Source organism: Pyricularia oryzae, chromosome 3 (genome assembly GCF_000002495.2).
Source record: "Pyricularia oryzae 70-15 chromosome 3, whole genome shotgun sequence".
In the NCBI taxonomy this organism is placed as follows: Eukaryota; Fungi; Ascomycota; class Sordariomycetes; order Magnaporthales; family Pyriculariaceae; genus Pyricularia; species Pyricularia oryzae.
Window position 1 is genome coordinate 3,232,870 of NC_017849.1, and position 16,494 is coordinate 3,249,363.

Consider the following 16,494-nt stretch of genomic DNA (forward strand, 5'->3'; position numbering starts at 1 on the left):
CTAGGTAGCTTGATCACAGTACCTTATCAAGAAGCGTCATCGATGGTACTGCTACAGCTGCCCCGCCTGCCCATTTCGCTTGCCTTGTGTCCGACTGCCTACTGTATCTTTGTTCCCGCAAAATTCCATCATCACCCCGCCGGTGCCCGCGCCAGGGTTTTTTTTTTTTTGTTTTTCTTCTTCCTTGCCGAGAGATGATTACTTCGTGCCTAGCAAGCCTGGTTCCGGTTGACGGTGTGATGGCTCAGAGTAGTATTTGTTTACATTTGGTACATGGATCTAGCTTGTTAACAAACAACCTGGTTGGGGCCAAAGCTGACCGAATTCATTATACTTAGCGCCCACCAACCGAGAAAAGCCGTGGGCCAAAGGCGGTGGGGCTAGTAGCTCAGGGTTGACGCGCAGATACCCAGATGGCAGATGGCAGATGGCAGCGAGATAACATTGCTTGTTGACGTTGGATTCGGTTCACGTTTGATGGACTTTGTTGACTGACATTCCTTGCAACGCACATGCAACCGAGCAGACATGACTGGTCGGGGGGTCTCAGATGTTGGCAAACAAAGCAGCAAAAGTGCAGCAGCCTCTCATGGGTTACGGAGCGTTTGCGGACTACATGTTGCGTTTAGGCGACATGCATAAACCCAAACGGCGCAGTAATCCGGGGTATCGTCAAATCATTTACATTAAATTGACTCGTGCTCATGAACCAACCCTGCCCATCTGTGCTACCTGACCCAGGCTATCTATTCGAAGTACCCATATCTGAAGCATGTCTTCCGTACGGTACTTGCTATATATTCTAGAACCAGGCAGCGATCCATCATGCTGCACAACATTGGCATTCATGCTCTCAGACCGACGGGAGCTGGGTGTTTGCTTCCACGTCCACCCTGTATACCTGTAAAAATACAGGGTAAACATCACGCAATGCTCACATGTTGAACCGATTACCCAGCAAAATGTTATGTCAGGCTCAAGCAGCACGCACAAAGCCCCTGAACTCTCCATTCCTCAGAGGCGAGTCTGCGCTCTTCAGAAGACGGATCTCGTACTGGTCGAACGGCTCACTGGCGCTGGCGTCCTTCCTCGAGAAGGCCCAGGTGGTCGATCCGTTGTCGCCCATAAAGACGCCGGGCTGCTGCGTGCCGTTGGCGAAGAAGTGATCGTGGGGGGTCAAGGGTCGGTGGGCCACTGGACCTTGGCCGATCAAGATGATGTTTTCGTCCTCGCCTCCGGCAAGGGTGAGACGTCTCCAGTCGCCGTGCGTGCGGGTGCGGAGTCCCTCTTCGCCGCCGTCGGGGAAGCACTTGGTCACGACCTTCGCGAGATCTCCGCGGACGGCGATTCCGATCTATCGACGACGTAGCCCCTCGATGTTAGCCATAATTACCCCTATTATACTACACAAAACGGGAGTACAATGCTAGCCACCAGGGGAAAAAAAGAAGAAAAAAAAAGGTATGCTTACCCGTGCAATGGCCAGGTTGGGGTTGGCCAACTTCCCCACCACGCTACCGGCGAACGGAGCGACAGGCTCCTCGGTCGAGTCGGCATAGAATATGAATTCGGTAGCCTCGCCGGTGGCGGGATCAAAGGTCGGGTACGAGGAGCACGCCCTCGGCTTGGCGACGGCCGAAACCTGGGGAAGGGCCCTGGCCTCGAGCGTGGAGGGCATGGCGTTGACGACGGTGCTGGCGAGAGCCGCGACTCCGAGGAGAGAGAACTGGGTGCGCATTTTGACTAAAGTTTTCGGTGCTTGCGAAAGAAAAGAAAAAAAATCAACCCAAGGAATGAGAGCAGGGCCAAATGTTGTGGGCGATGGGAAAGCGAATGTCAGAGGAGCTGTGGCGAGTGCTGTCTCTTCCTTCTACCTGGGATTCAAGTCGAGGACGGTCGAGGGGTATTTATCCTGTTCGCCATCGGTACACCCGGCTTGCCCGCCTGTTGCCTGATGGCAATTTACAGATTTGCGGAACCACATTGAGGGCCATTCGGTCTACGGTACATCATTACCAGAAGTTCCATGCCCGACCAGGCAGGGGAATCAAATCTCGAACAGTGGTGGATCAGCTCGTGCAGGAAAGAGCCAACGATGGAATGGGGAAAATCACCACCCTTGGCGACTGTGCCGCTGGCAAAAAAAAAAAAAAAAAAAGCGCTCGTCTTTCAGGGGGTGCAGGTGGAGGTTAATGATCCTTCCTGGTAGCCAGTTCTTCCATTATTCCGTATGTTCGTTTACCTTGAATTCGCCCCGACTGGACCATTTTGTTTAGCGCTTAGGCAGCCTTCTCTCAATTACATTATACCGGGTCCTGTACATAGTGGCATGTGTGGTCCTTCTCGTCAGCCCAGGGGCGTATTTGAGCGAAGGGACTGGTCTAGCTCGTTTGGGGAATTTACCGTTCTGCGGGGCAAGGCTGCAGCTCTCGATCTCCCCTGGTCTTAGCTAACACTAACTTCTCACCATGTCTCATCGGACCCGTCGTGTCCGATTAGCTTTTTACTCTTGACGTTCTTGGGGCCAAGGAATGGCACAAGCATCGGGGGCCAACCAGGTTGCATACGGGCTCTGTTCACATGATGTTGAACTTGGACGATCGATCAAGGCAAGGCTTCGTCAATTCTACCTTGGCACGACAGGTTTATCGTACCAGGCATTCGCTTCATCTTCACTATAGCTTATAATTTGTACTGTTGACTCATTGCGTCGTTGCAAACAGACGCTTTTCACACAAATGACGAGGAGCCCGAGACAGATGGGCAAACAGGCAAGCATTGTCGTACGCACACTTTCCTTGATCCCCGTATTTCACCCTTTTTTTTCTTTCTTTTTCCTCTTTCTCTTCTTTTCTTTCTATACAATCAGACCAACCAACAATGTAGGTACAACCGATATGACCCAACCCGAAATACGCATATTTCCGTAATGACTAGACGACGTCCCGGAGCTGGCCTGTACTGCGGCCTTGTTAGCCGGTTCGAAGCTCTTTGGCGGTTCGTGGTCTTCCTCGACGTCTCTCTTGTGGATTGGCACCATTTGGCTCGGTTGGTCTACCTGGGGCATGAAGCTTGGCGTTGCGGTACCGGAGGCCGCTTTGTTGATGACCGTCAAGGATGAGACCACGGAGAAGCCGCTGCCGCTCATGTAAGAATATGACGCCGAGACGGAGGCAGTTCCGGTCGGACCTGGTCTCGCTATTAACCCCGATACTTCGGCGGTCGCTACACCGACGGCACATCCGCACACTGTTTTTGGAGGGGAGAAAAGATCAGCTTCGGGTCGAATACCCCAAGATATGTCTACCTATATGATAAGTATCTTTAGGAAAAGAGAAACCGGAAAAGACGTACTGGACATGGCACCGTCTATGACGCGCTGGTAAGCAGCCCCCGGGCACGTCTCGGCGACACAACCCTCAGCCGCGGCCATCATGCGCGCCTGCTGTCGGCACTGGCATCCGAGGTCATGTACGGCGCAGCCTAGCGCCGCGGCCCCCGTGGCGAAGCAGTCCATGGCGCATTCGGGTATGCTGGCCCTTCCAATTGCGGCACAGCTCGCATAGCCGGCACCATTGCTGTTGCCACCGCCGAGCGCCACCTGGCCTACCGGGACCAATGGCGGTTGTGCGCTTATGGGGGATAGGCTGGGGCGGAGAGAGTTGACGCTCGGGCTGAGCGAGTTGACACTGGGACTTGCCGTGTTGGTGATGCTGGGTCCAAGGGAGTTGAAGCTTGGGCTGAGCGAGTTGAAACTCGGGCTGGCCGTATTGGTGATACTGGGTTGAAAGGAGTTGAGGCTATGAGTCGCCGTGTTGACGCCGGGCTGGGCAACAAGAGGCTGCTGCTGCAGTTGTTGCTGCGAGGCTGCCGTGCCGGTGAGGAGGCACACCCCGAGGACCTTTGCACTTTTTGCTGGTGGCTTCATGCTGTGGCCTCGGGTCAATACACTGATTCTTTTATGTCAAGATGATACAAATAAAGAAGAAAAAACGTTTATCTGATGGCTCTTGGCAGTTTATTTGCCAAGGCGGGAGGATGCAGTACTCGTGTCGGTTTGACGTCTTGGCTCTTTTTACTCTCTCTCTCTCTCTCTATTCGACAACTCCAAGGGGGGCGTGGAAAACGAAGGATTGAATTTTGAAAGGCTCAACTGCCTTGTATCACCACCCTGGCCACAGTACGACCAAGTATAACGGCTGCGTATTTTTTCTTTGGCAGAAAAAGACGAGAAATCAAACATCAAAAAGAATATGTTTGGAAGATGGGGATGGGAAAAGGACAACGAAACAAAAAAGATACTATCTCTTCTAGACTTTCTCAGGAAGGACGACTCAAAATAACTAGTGCTGGGACATGCTGCAGTGTGCTGCATCATTCCCTGCCGGTGGACATGAGGTCATCGCTTCCTTGTATTGGGTCGTCCGAAGGCCTCGGCGGCAGATGATGGGCGGAAACATGACCCTCGGATGGCCGCATTGACGATCCGTTTCAACGGTCTTCGGGGCAGACAATGCCGCATACGTTGTACGCAACCTTTTGTGGGATTGTGTGCCAGGCTGAAAAATGGTAATCTGTGCGTTGGGGTTGGGTTGGGTTGGGGTTTGTTTTGTTTTGTTTTGTTTTGTTTTATATTGTTTGCCGCAACCTGAAAGTTGAGTGCTGTGTTGATTGTAGAGGGAGTAGTCGCGTTGTCATGTAGTGACTATTGTAGACTAGGCCGAGGAATTTGTTTTTTTTTCTCCTTCTTCTCTTGGTGACTGACAAGTCAGACAAAAGAAACTATCTACGTAGTCTAGTCAAACCAAGAACTCAAGCGCACACAGCTTACAGCCGGCATTGTCCAGGTATCGAACCAACAAGAATCTCACGTAATGACGAACCTCTGAGTCTAAAAAAGGAAACACAAAGCCTAACCCGACTCTTGAGACCGGTCGTCCATACTTTTTTTTCCCTTTTTCTTTTTGTTCTTGATCCTTCTTTTCAGTTATCATAGGTACCCACGACGTATGTATGTACGCGGGTAAAACACTTTGTATCGTCTGGGATTTCTTACCTTGTTTCTAGGGAATCCCAACCAAGGTCATCAGACGAAAAAAAAGATATGCATCATCGATTCACCAATGAAGACCAAGGAAAGCCATGCTGCTCCTACTAAGCCACACCCAAAAGACGTTCCATACCTCGAACAGGCTTCGCTTCGCTTCCAACGTCTCGTATTCAGATAGCGAAAGCACCGACATCACATGGATGAGTGTATCCTTTTTGTAACTCTTTTTGTATGCAAGCCCCCCTTCTGTCAGTCTTGTTATTGTCAGGCAACCACCCCTCACGCCTCTTTTCGCTTTCCTGTAAATTTTGCTTGTCATGCCCGATTTCCCGATCAGGGACTTACTTAGTAAGCGCCTGCCTTGTTTGTACATGAGCGTTTTTCTTTTCTTTTTTTTTTCTTCTTTTTCTTTTTTGTTGTTTCTATTTTCGGTTCTCTTGACTTTCGATCGGACCCTTCTCTCTAAGGCAACGTTAGGTAGGTAGGTACCTTCCGTACTTACTTATAGTCAGCCAGATCCCCCCAAATATATTGAGGGTCGGATGCCACGTAACAGGCTGCATTAGGCAGGTAAGTTAGTTAGGTTTTTTCTTTCCCTCTTCTCTGGTTTGGGTCGCAACTAGTTGCGCATTTGGTAGGATTCCTGTAACAAAAAGCATTCCCAAGTGTTTCTCGGGTTGCCATAGGTTTGTCACGGATACAGTCTATGCACAGTGATTTGGACTATGTCTAACATTGAGTATCTTGGCATCATACTTTGTGGATCTTGATCCTGGAACGTGCTGTATTCTGCGCACATATTGCACAGGCACCAAGTAAAATAAAGGAACGATGGAAGTTACCTACCTCACGTTGCACATGTCAACAATGAGTTTTCAATCAAACCGAGTAAAACAGCAAACAACTCAAGACAACGTAGCACTGCGGATTCACAAAAAAAAAAAAAAACCTCAGCTGCTCAATCTAAGGATTCTCCATCTTACAGGTCCCAGAGAAGCAGTATGCGCAATCTTCACCCTTTTGAGCCCTGTTGGTGACCGCAATCCCATAGTCTCGATTCTTGTTCTTGGCGCAACACTTGCCGTCCTTGCGGTAGCTGGCAGTTTACAATAACCATCGTTAGTCAATAAAGTCACGGAAAGAGCTGGAAACTCTCCCCACTGGGAAGTCAACCTTACCAGTTGTGCCGCGAGCTACCCTGGTATATCAATCTGCCCTGACAGACGTCGTTCTGCAGACGATGACCGCTGCACGCTCTTCGCCTCTCAAGATGTGCGACCTCCAGCACGTTGGGCTCGGGCGGCGAGATGTTTTCGGCAGTGACGGCAGGTGAAGAGACTGCAACTCCTGCATCCGGTAGGGAGGAGACCAGGGCTGCGCCTGCAAAAAGGAGAGCAAGGGGGGAGAATGAAGACCGCATGGTTTACGTGCTTGATGATGGAATATGCCGAGTGTCAACGAGGCTTTGTCTTGTAGAACTTTTCTCACTCATATGCGGACATCCTACTATCCGCTTTTCCATACTTCTGCTTTATGTTTACATATAAGGTAGGTATATATATATATTCCTCGATGCAATCATTCGATTCCCAATCCATTGAACATCTGAAATACAAGACACAGGAAGCAGTTGCGGCAATCGCATCCGGCTCTGACTCCTTTCGGGTACCACTTCCACAGAGTTTCCACAGCCCTGAATCCATACAGAGCCAATCATAACTTTTCCAATCGACTGCTCTTCCAATCGCCATCGTGTTCCTTGCACTGCCGCAATTCTTTGGGCAAAATCTATTCCTTGGGGCTCTCATCGCCAGAAAAAAACAAGGAAAAAAAATACTCGATATCGCATGTATGTGGCTGACTTCTTCAGCTCAAGGCCGGTCTGGCCAGTCAAGAATCCAGCTCGGCCATGCCAGCCCGGGGGCTTATCCCGTCGGTCAAGACATTGCAACGGGATTGCACAAATCGGACCGGGAACTGCTCCCGCGAACCCTTTTTTGCACCATACTCAACGTCATGGAACGCCAGCAATCTATTTTTGGCCTCGAAATGCCGGGATGCCAAGTGAAGATCGACCGGGACTGTGCATCCATCTTGATGAGCCTATATTTTCAACGTGTGAGTATGAGGCCTGAGTCTCCAGGGGCTCGCGCGAATATCTTCAATGCTTAAGGCGAGGGCACTGGTACCCGGGGGGTTTCCACGCGGGCAACTTGTAATAGTCACTTCTCCAGGTCTTGGGAGGCAGTGCAATCTTTTGCCTCAGTGATATCGATGAATCTTCCAACCCTGAACGATGCAGTGGCATTCTGGTATCATCTACCTGTTTTTTTTTTCGATGGTCAAAGATATGTATATAAGCCCATCCATCTACACGTCGTCTTGCAAATCGTTGGCGTATCATCATCATCGCCCTCATCGGAAACAGACACCACTACACAACCAAAAATACTCACATCCACAGTTCTTTCTGCTTTGTAAATCCCAACACAGTTTTCTCCATCCAGCTTCCTTGAAAATATACTAGAACTAGACGAAAGCCACCATGAAAACCTACACCGCGATCCTCGTCGCCGTTCTCGCCGCCGTCACCACCATCACGGCAGCCCCGGCAACGTCGCCCGTCGAGCAGCCCTTCGCCAACATCGTAGCCCGCGAGCAGTGCTTCCACCCGGGCGAGTGCGGCTGGACCAGGTCAGGCCAGTGCGAATACCACTGCGACGGCTACGGCGGTTTCATGTATATGCAGGGCTGCGGTTGGGGCCGCAAGCGCTGCTGTTGCGCCAAGAAGACGTGAAAGAAAAGGGGGGGAGGGGAGATCGTTCCCTGTTCAACATGATTTCATCTGTGTTGATTGGTGTTGGAAAATGCAGAGACTTTGGGAGAAACGCAAATCTATATTTCTTTAGGTACCTTTGTGGTCAAATTGACGCTCGCTATGCACTCATTCAATTTATAAACATGAAAAAGCCCTATCCCCTCAAGATTAGGAATCGATCCTTACAAAAAGTGTGCCGCGATGCTGGTCAACAGAACATTCACGGCAGCTGCTCTTGTCGTACACCAATCCCCCACACACCCAAGGAAGATTGGTTCCCCAATCTAGTGTCCAGCTCAGTTTGCTTGCTCGAAAAAAAAACCCGAAAAAAAACCAACCGAAAAACGCCAAGGCCGAGGCACTACGTGAGAGGACGGTCCTCAGCTGCGCAGTTCAGCTCGGCATGCATACTGGCTTGAGCTCCAATCAGCCCCTGGACTAGTAGAGACATCGAGTCCTGATGGGGTGGCGGTGAGCCCGTCAGGACTGACCTGCCAACCCATACCTCGTGACTCGTCAGCCACACCAACAGCTGCAAGTGTAGCTAGCACCTCGCCGAGTTTCCTCCTAGCCTCCATCTCACGTTCTGTGCTCCCTTGCCTGGGCCGATAGTACTCCTGGACAATGGACACAGTGAGATGATAACATGAGTAGAGAAGGATGCGCACGCCCGAGGTATCCTGGTGGTACCTCAAGTCCTCACTCTCAATGGCGCCATGGAAACCATCAAGAAAGCTCCGAGATGGCTGTCTGCTGAACGCCTTGGTGAAGAGCGGGTCGCCAAAGTATGCATTTGACCAGTCGGCCAACCCTACCACCCTCGACTGCTTGACTGTTACTTGGTTCCCTACATCTTGTTCACTTGAGCCGCTCGCAGATGCGCAACCACAAGGTGTATCATCTGATAGAATGTCTTGCGTCCGTACCAAGAGGTTCGTGGGCTCCCCTGCATCTATAAGCACAAGCCTAGGAGTCGTGACCGCATCCAGGTACCGGCAGAGACGCCTCATTTGTGTCCGAATCGGGGCGTAAGGGATGTGGATGACCATGTCTTCAGCATCCCTCAACACGCCCTCAATCATGGATTGAAATGCGCTCGACCAAGTGCTGTCATCTAAAAAGGCCGCTGGCCTGAAATCCTCACTCGCGCCAGAGTTTCCACCTGTAGTTGGGAACCCAAGAACTGCAACAGCCGGGCCGAATTTTCTGGTCGGCGCAGTCAATCTGGAGAGCTGGCGGACGATCGTTCCGGCTTGGAATTCGATCTGCCTGGTATCAACAGGATGTTCTTGTTGTGCCCCCGGATGAATTTTGTCCGCAGTAATGAGTGTTCCGCTAGGCTGGTGTGATATAGCATATGAAGTCTCGATGATATCACCCACAGCCAATGCGTCTGTTGCCGAAGAGGCGATGATGGTAGGGAGAATGTCGAGCAGCCCCATCTGTGAAAAGACGGACCGTGCTTCAGGAGTTCTGACCGAGTTGTTGGGTGCCGTGACTATTGGCCGTTTGTCTTCAGCAGTGCTACCCGGGTAGTTGCCGTACGTCGTGTCACCATTTCCAGGGTCCGTCGCGACCCCAACCTTGTCGGCAACAAGCTTATCTCTTGTATGCTTCTCCCTCAGCCATCTCAGCAGGAGGGCTTCGGACTCGACCAGAAGCTGTTCAGATCGTAATAGCCGCACCATCGTGGACGGTGCCATGGCAAGCACGAGCTGTTGCCCGCCGGCCAGACAGATGGTGTATATATTTTGGATTCTGGCGGGTGAGGCGGGAGTGGCCCGTATGCCCTCGACTGTTACGTCGCTCGCAAGCAGCCGGCTTAGCATGGCCTGGAGCCCTTCTTTCGAGGGAAACTGACGCATGGAGTATGGCTGCTCTGGCGCACAGGCAAAAGCCAAAGGCGCAACAGCAGCCGATGTTCGTTTGGGTGCTGACGGTACTGAGACTGGAAGCGTTTCTGGAAGCCCTCGGCTGTTTACATATGAGGATGTAACCCAGGTGTCACGGTCGGTGCGATCTGCGTTGCATGTTGGATCGAATGTTGTTGTCCTTTGTGCGAAGGCACGCAGAGGGAAAGGCTCTTCAAGAACCATGCTTTACAGTCAAGCGAGTACCAATCACTTTGCCGAGGCGAAAGTATTTGATATGGTAGATAATGAACAAAGGAAGGGCTACACGGATATGACTGATAAGGACTTTGGAGGATATGGGCATCCTCTGAAAAAAACAATAACAACCATAAAAGTGTAAGCCTGGTAGGCATTGGGTAAGCGTAATATGCAGACAGCCTTTTTGGTCTTGTAACTGGATGGAGGGCGGTAAGGACATGCCAAACTAGGAAAAGGCTTCGGCAATAACATCATTTTGCCCCGGGTCCATGGCACGCTTTGACCGGGTACCCAAACCCAAAGAAGTGAAGGGGGTGGACGGTTGTCGCGCAGGGATCCTAGGAAACGATGGGCCTTGAGTTACTTGCCATGGAGAAGCCTCGAGCTTCATTTTCATGACAAAGACTTTGGCAAAGACTAACTGCCAGATTACCCAGGAAGGCTGAGAATAGCCAATACGATATACGGCATGCTAGCGCAGCGCTATGCAGACATTCGAGAGCCCACGTCACTTGACTGACGAGCTGATCAGCCATCTCGCTTGCGGTGACATGCTAGTCCATGGGATGTAGAGAGCACAGTGATGATCTCTAAGAGCATACTGGGATGCGAAAAAACAAAGACATGGCGAGCAGGAAGGAGGAGATAGCCTCAGGCCAAAGCCAAGAACGAGCCAAGACTTCGAACCAAACGACTAATAGAAAAAAAAAGAACAAAAATAAAATGAACCAAAGAGAGTAAGATCTAGCTTGTGCATGATGTCAAATTGACGACGAATCAGAAATCGATCATAGCCGAGACTGCAGCGAACATCACCCAAGCAGCCGGGATATAGCCACATCTGGTGGCTGGTGGAGGACATGGAAACTCGCTTATCGTTGGTCCTAAGCTTAGGGTCCGTTCCAGAAGCCGCCACAGAACGCCGTCATCCCATCAAGGTGACAGTCTGCCACCCCTGGACTCGTGCCCCAATAATGCACTCAGTTTGTTGGTTGCACAGCTACCGTGCAGTAGTCTAGAAATTCCGTAGTCTCTTGAAAGCTGGTCACCTGGCACGCACATCTGCTGTACGACGCGCCATCCCTCGGTCCCGACATAGTCATTGCGGTGACGAGCAATCCAGATATACACTAATTGGCGAACTGCGGAATGTTTGTTCCGAATACAACTTTTTGACCGCCGTGTGATGAATGTGTATGTATGCATGTATATATGCGTCCATCAGAAGGACCTACTAGATCAAATGGGCGACATATGTGGCATTTGCATGTATGTAGGTATGCGGCTTTGGGTATGATGGATGGCAACCTCGAAGTGCTCTGTATGCATTCATTCCTTCTTTCGCCCAACTCTGACACTAGTCCCGCCCAACCGTTTAGTGCAGAACGGGGGGCCCATGTCCAGCCCAGCCCGCAAGCCAAGGGGTAAGCGATTCGGAAAATTTCAGATTGGGTAAAAATAAGCGAATCTGCGTGGGTGGCCCACAAAATCCGCTAGAGGGAACAGGTCGAGCTGAATAGTTTGACCATCACTGATGCCCTGCATATATCGGGGAGGGCTTGAAGGTGGACTGTAAGCCACGAAAGATCCAACTCAAGAATCAAGACCTAAACTGTTTAGAGGCAGCCTTCCGAGGTCCCGCCGAGGGTTTGGACCAACATCAGTGGGTTGATAGGTGCGGCTCAATTCTGTCTTCATGCTGTCCAGCATCCCAGGGTGCAGCCAAGGCCGGGAAACAAATTACTTGGCCCCTTTGGATCAAATTCTCGCCTAGCAAGTCTTCTTTTGGCACCGAGATCGAGTCATAATGTGGTGCTTTGTTTCGTTGTCGTAGTTTTTCCTTGCTTAGCTGAAAGAGGTCGATCCATGTTGCATTACGATGCCTTTTATTTCTGATCCTCTTTTGACCCATTGGGATGCCCGAGAGAATCCTCCTTCGCTAACTTTGCAGCGGCACTGTAAATTTCTGAAATGTTGAATCGCTTCAGGTCATCCCAGTCGCCATCTACCACACTCATTCCATACAGGTTCTGGAGAGGTCTCGGTCAGCGGAAGACCCCACGTTATCCCCGACGGCTTTTACCGGAGTCCGATGTATTATGGATATCATGTCAAACAACTTGTTGTTCTGCTCACCTGGAACATGTCCACCAATATGACCTTGTCAGGCTTGGTGAGGTTGACTTTGTGTCTTTGATCATCAACCAGCGAAGCAATACCCTTGATCACATCATCTCGCTTGAGCGGACACTGATTTCGGGTTGACAGCCTAATGGCGTACTGGTGTAGCGAGTAACTCGTTAGCGTGGCTTCATCTACACCACCCAAGGGACAAATCCGTGACTTACGGTGCACTCAGGCGGTGTTGCCTGTTCGCTTGCTTTTTTCTTCGCTTCCTCGGGGATCTGCACCTTGGTCTCGTCATCGGCTGCGGCGTCGCCTTCTTTCGCATCCTGCGAGCCCTCACTCATTTGGAAATGCTGCGGCAGAACCTTTTGGCATACCTCGACGAAGCCCTTGTCGGAAGCCCGTCCCATCAAGGTAATGGGGGTAAACCTGTTCAGGTAACGAAATCGTCGCGCAGCAAGGCCCGACGATGCCTTGGTGTCGAGGCATATGCGATGCACAAACTCTACAGGTTCAATGGGTGTCTTGGTCTTGACAAAAAGGAGACAGTCAACGGCCTGGCGAACGATAGTGAACACTCGCTCTGAACCCTGGGCCTGAGTCGGCTTGAGCGTCGTCAACTCTTTTTGGATCGAGGCTTCTATGTCACCGTTGTTGTCCGATCCATCATCATCTTCTCCCGGAGGCTTTATGCCGTAAAGCTTTTCAACGTACTGGTAGGGAATTCGGGTCAGCAATCAGCAGACAAGGGACGTTTCCCACGAAGCGACTCCAGTGGACCCCGAATTGCCTTGCAGCAGCGAGCATCATGAAGAAAAGCTGGCGAGTATCGTACTTCGTCGAAAAGCTGTTCAACCTCGCGCGCTGCCTTGGCCTCCTGGTTCCTCGCGCACGTCACCCAGACTCCCACATCACCTAGCTCAATTGCCACACGGCCATCAATCTTGGTCTTTTGATGAGAGGTTTGCCATTTTCCTCCGTTGCCGCCTTGCTTTGAACCCATAGTTGTCAGTTACAAAACCATCATAAACATGCTTCCTTTTTTTTATCACGTACCTTTCTCCGTTTAGAAGAATTGGCATCAGAAGCTCCAGGGCCGTTCTTGCGTTTTGTGTCTGCCATCTTCCAGACACTGACGCTTTCAGTATATACTTGGCAAGTTAAAATTTTGGAAGGGGAGATGAGCACAAAGACTAAAGAGTTGGCTTTCAAGAGGTTCAAGAAAAGATTAATCCCCCAAGTCCTCCCTTTGCATAACCAGTCAGTGGTAGAGCATCCAATTGCCCAGCATGCACGGGGGAAAAAGGTGGATGGATTGAGAGACACAGCATCACGTGGTGTTCCCCACCAACTGTAATCGGCCTTGTATCCTAGCCTGCAGGAAGCCTGGAATGGCAGGGACGGCCGTAAGAATAATCCAAACCAAGCTGTCCAGTAGTAAGAATTAACATGAAAGGATGCCTGCTCCTGCAATCTGGGGCAGGGCAAGCGAATCATCTGAGAGCTGTATTGGCAGTTCATTATATAGGTACAAACATGGATCTTATGTAGCCAGCCAGTCTAAGCCCATATGCTCGCCCTTTCTTATAGTACACGCCAACCGCTAATGACGATGCATGCTTGTATGAGTACAATATTGTACAGCAGGACCAAACCAGTGCGGCCAAAAACCAAAATTCTAATCGCACCTCCCATCCTTCCACCCTGTGCGCCACCTCTGGTCCCACAAATTACAGTCAAATACAGGCTTCCCCAGCTTCTTGTTGACGTCGTTGTGCGCGTTGCACAGCCAGTTGCCAAACTCGTCGCGTGTGCGAACGCGCACCGGGTCCCGCTTGATGTATTCCCTAAAGTCGTCGGCGCACACCCAGCAAGGGTACAGCTTGGAGAAGAGGCGCATGAAGCCTGCCAGGTCCGACTGTTCCGTCTGCGTCGGCCTCTCAGGGTACTGCGCTGCGATAGTGTGCAGCAGCGTCCAGGTTCCGCGGCCCAGCGTCTCTACGTCGGCCGGGCAGTCGCGCGGCGGCCGGGCCTGTGCTGCGGGCGTTTTGAGTAGAGACTTGCTCTGCGCCGCCCAGTCTTTCATGGAAGTGCATGTTCGGCATCTGTTGAGGGATTGGGACGAAATCGTCCATCAGCGACTTGAACCGAACATGTAGACGTATGGAGTTTTTCCACCAGCTGACGGGTTCTTACGGTTTGCCATCCTTTCCCAACACCACGCCGTTGGCAAGCTTAATGGGTGTTGTGGTGTTTGCTGGTCCCGACTCGACAGCACCAGCAGTCGTAGACTGTTGTGACTGGCTTTTTGGTTCTGGTTCGCTTGAGTCTCCGGCCATCGTTGCTCATCAACCGTATGTGCGCGACCCTTTTCGTGCGGCTAAGATTCCTGGTATGGTATGACTTCCGACCTGAAAGAAAAGGATGGAGAGTAAAATCAACGGCGTAATCGTCAAGGCATTGGATAGCTGGTGGGAGGTGTAGCATGTGTAACATTGCATGCTTGTTGATTGGTAATGGCTCCAACTGGCGCGACCTTTTTTGACATAATAGTTCTAAGACGAACAGGGGTAGGGAATAATTGCGTAGACAGGTACCTACCATCGTGGTTATCGATAAAGCCGCACTGGTGCCCCGCAGACAAACACCGGTTGAAAGTCTGGCCATCGCTTTGCTGCCGCCGTATAAAACCTAGGATCTCAAAGGAAACCCCAAATAATAAGGAGTTACTAGATCTCGATTGATATATCTCACTGGAACCGCTTGTGTTTAGCCCTTTCTCTTGCACGCTTGAGCTTGGGCTTGCTAATACTTACGCCAAACATGGCATACGACAAGGTTCCCGTTTTACTGCTCAAGACAAAGTCGACCCCTGTCGATGCCTATGAAGAGATCTTCTCCCAGACATATGAGGGCAATGCCTTTGAGCCAATTTTCATACCAGTCCTTGAGCACAGGTTCCTGGATAATGGCATGAAACAAGTCAGAGCCGTGCTCAAGGAGCATAAGATTGGCAATGGCGCAGACTGCCAGTATGGTGGCATGATATTTACCTCACAGCGAGCGGTCGAGGCCTTTGCCCACCTGGTCACCGAGGGCGCAGGTACTGGTGGATGATCCCCTGACGTTGTTCCAAGAGTTATTTTAAGCTCACCAATGCGAATACAGGGAATGGAGGTGCGCAATGGCCAAATTTGCAGGATATCCCCATCTACAGCGTTGGGCCGGCGACGACCCGCGCGCTGAAAGCCATCCCGCAGGAGCCGGCTCTAAACGTCTATGGGGAGCACGCTGGTAATGGCGAAACGCTTGCGCCATTCATACTGGATCATTACGGCGAGTGGTACAAGGAAAGGGACACCAAGCCTCCACTACTATTCCTCACAGGCGAGGTCAGGAGAGACATTATCCCCAAGGTGTTGATGGATAGCAGACTGGCGGCGACCCGGCGCATACAAGTCGACGAGGTGGTTGTGTACGGGACGGGCGTGATGCACTCCTTCGAAGACGAGATGCGCCAGACGCTCGACAGGGTGAGGGGCTACCGCATGCTCTGGGCGGTTGTCTTCTCGCCGACTGGCTGCGACAGCATGTTGCGTGCGCTCGGTTTCCTCAAGGGCGATGGCAAGCTGGAAACGGAGGTGGTGGGGCGGCGCAAAGATTCCGACCATAGGACTTTGGTGGCCACCATCGGGCCCACGACCAGGGCTCACCTGGCCGACTCATTCCAATTCGAACCAGATGTTTGCTCAGAACATCCCAGTCCAGATGGTGTCTGGTCTGGCATTACCAAATACATCAGCAATCTGAGATAACAAATGTGTCATGGATTTGTGTTTTAAACGTGATCCCGGGATTACTGACAGGGCTAGAGTTGCTTGGCGACATGGAAAAAAGTCAATGCCAAGGAAGGTTTTCTTTTCTGTGTTGGTCCGAAACGATTTGTTCATTGCATGGTCAGTGATGATGTTTATCTTTGTTAGTGCCAGACGAGCGTTCGTACATAGGTGGTGTTAATGCGAGTGCGTGTGTATGCGCACGAGTTTGTAATGGTCTCGAATGATAACAGGAAAGATCAGAACCCCGTATTCCCGTTTCCAGGATGCGATGATTTAAAGTGATTCGAGAACAAGCGCATGGGCACATCAAGTTGCGGGATGACTGGCTGGGGTCAATTGATCGGTGGGCGGCGTTTGCGGCCCGCGGCGGTAGTGCAACCTTAGCCATGGCCTGGCTAGTGGACACGGACCAGTACTCGTACTCCGGACCTACCAACTACATACATGTGTACATAGGTACAGCTAGGTAGCTACCTTAGGTAGCTAAAGAAGCTGGTGTGTTTTGTAACAAGCCAAAAGACCAGGCTGCCATAAGCCGTCAGTCAAACT

The 16,494-nt window shown here is 51.2% G+C and overlaps 7 protein-coding genes across 7 annotated transcripts; 1 reads left to right on the forward strand and 6 right to left on the reverse strand.

Moving 5' to 3' along the window:
• Nucleotides 1–853: 853 nt before the first annotated feature.
• MGG_13009 (uncharacterized protein) lies at nt 854–1,738 on the reverse strand (the record flags this gene model as incomplete). The annotated part of the gene is made up of 3 exons (XM_003712119.1): nt 854–901; nt 992–1,354; nt 1,472–1,738. The coding sequence occupies 3 exons, from the start codon at nt 1,736–1,738 to the stop codon at nt 854–856; spliced, it is 678 nt and encodes a 225-aa protein (XP_003712167.1).
• A 1,104-nt stretch (nt 1,739–2,842) lies between these two features.
• MGG_09570 (uncharacterized protein) lies at nt 2,843–3,928 on the reverse strand (the record flags this gene model as incomplete). The annotated part of the gene is made up of 2 exons (XM_003712120.1): nt 2,843–3,249; nt 3,355–3,928. The coding sequence occupies 2 exons, from the start codon at nt 3,926–3,928 to the stop codon at nt 2,858–2,860; spliced, it is 966 nt and encodes a 321-aa protein (XP_003712168.1). The 3' UTR covers nt 2,843–2,857.
• Nucleotides 3,929–6,013: 2,085 nt separating this feature from the next.
• Nucleotides 6,014–6,470, reverse strand: MGG_09569 (uncharacterized protein; the record flags this gene model as incomplete). The annotated part of the gene is made up of 2 exons (XM_003712121.1): nt 6,014–6,146; nt 6,229–6,470. 2 exons carry the CDS (start codon nt 6,468–6,470, stop codon nt 6,014–6,016), a joined length of 375 nt encoding a protein of 124 aa, XP_003712169.1.
• A 1,429-nt stretch (nt 6,471–7,899) lies between these two features.
• Nucleotides 7,900–10,565, reverse strand: MGG_13007 (uncharacterized protein). The gene has a single exon (XM_003712122.1). It carries the CDS (start codon nt 9,962–9,964, stop codon nt 8,249–8,251), a length of 1,716 nt encoding a protein of 571 aa, XP_003712170.1. The 5' UTR covers nt 9,965–10,565; the 3' UTR covers nt 7,900–8,248.
• Nucleotides 10,566–10,595: 30 nt separating this feature from the next.
• On the reverse strand, nt 10,596–13,397 carry MGG_13006 (uncharacterized protein). The gene is made up of 5 exons (XM_003712123.1): nt 13,163–13,397; nt 12,942–13,097; nt 12,328–12,819; nt 12,116–12,259; nt 10,596–12,009 (listed from the first exon to the last, which is right to left on the reverse strand). The coding sequence occupies exons 1-5, from the start codon at nt 13,226–13,228 to the stop codon at nt 11,866–11,868; spliced, it is 1,002 nt and encodes a 333-aa protein (XP_003712171.1). The 5' UTR covers nt 13,229–13,397; the 3' UTR covers nt 10,596–11,865.
• Nucleotides 13,398–13,580: 183 nt separating this feature from the next.
• MGG_13005 (FAD-linked sulfhydryl oxidase ALR) lies at nt 13,581–16,366 on the reverse strand. Its single transcript, XM_003712124.1, has 6 exons — nt 16,110–16,366; nt 15,971–16,028; nt 15,160–15,886; nt 14,923–15,067; nt 14,303–14,859; nt 13,581–14,211 (listed from the first exon to the last, which is right to left on the reverse strand). The coding sequence occupies exons 5-6, from the start codon at nt 14,443–14,445 to the stop codon at nt 13,785–13,787; spliced, it is 570 nt and encodes a 189-aa protein (XP_003712172.1). The 5' UTR covers nt 14,446–14,859; nt 14,923–15,067; nt 15,160–15,886; nt 15,971–16,028; nt 16,110–16,366; the 3' UTR covers nt 13,581–13,784.
• On the forward strand, nt 14,767–16,194 carry MGG_09567 (uncharacterized protein). The gene is made up of 2 exons (XM_003712125.1): nt 14,767–15,209; nt 15,275–16,194. Exons 1-2 carry the CDS (start codon nt 14,930–14,932, stop codon nt 15,919–15,921), a joined length of 927 nt encoding a protein of 308 aa, XP_003712173.1. The 5' UTR covers nt 14,767–14,929; the 3' UTR covers nt 15,922–16,194.
• Nucleotides 16,367–16,494: the final 128 nt, after the last annotated feature.

What these genes read in the sequence shown, in the direction of transcription:
- MGG_13007 (XM_003712122.1), bottom strand. Translation starts at nt 9,964, where the DNA reads ATGGTTCTTGAAGAGCCTTTCCCTCTGCGTGCCTTCGCACAAAGGACA.
- MGG_13006 (XM_003712123.1), bottom strand. Translation starts at nt 13,228, where the DNA reads ATGGCAGACACAAAACGCAAGAACGGCCCTGGAGCTTCTGATGCCAAT. An exon ending in ATTCTTCTAAACGGAGAAAG is followed by an intron (nt 13,098 to 13,162) that starts GTACGTGATAAA and finishes ATGGGTTCAAAG; the next exon opens with CAAGGCGGCAACGGAGGAAA. An exon ending in TTGAACAGCTTTTCGACGAA is followed by an intron (nt 12,820 to 12,941) that starts GTACGATACTCG and finishes ATTCCCTACCAG; the next exon opens with TACGTTGAAAAGCTTTACGG.
- MGG_13005 (XM_003712124.1), bottom strand. Translation starts at nt 14,445, where the DNA reads ATGGCCGGAGACTCAAGCGAACCAGAACCAAAAAGCCAGTCACAACAG. An exon ending in TTGGGAAAGGATGGCAAACC is followed by an intron (nt 14,212 to 14,302) that starts GTAAGAACCCGT and finishes ATCCCTCAACAG; the next exon opens with ATGCCGAACATGCACTTCCA.
- MGG_09567 (XM_003712125.1), top strand. Translation starts at nt 14,930, where the DNA reads ATGGCATACGACAAGGTTCCCGTTTTACTGCTCAAGACAAAGTCGACC. An exon ending in CCTGGTCACCGAGGGCGCAG is followed by an intron (nt 15,210 to 15,274) that starts GTACTGGTGGAT and finishes ATGCGAATACAG; the next exon opens with GGAATGGAGGTGCGCAATGG.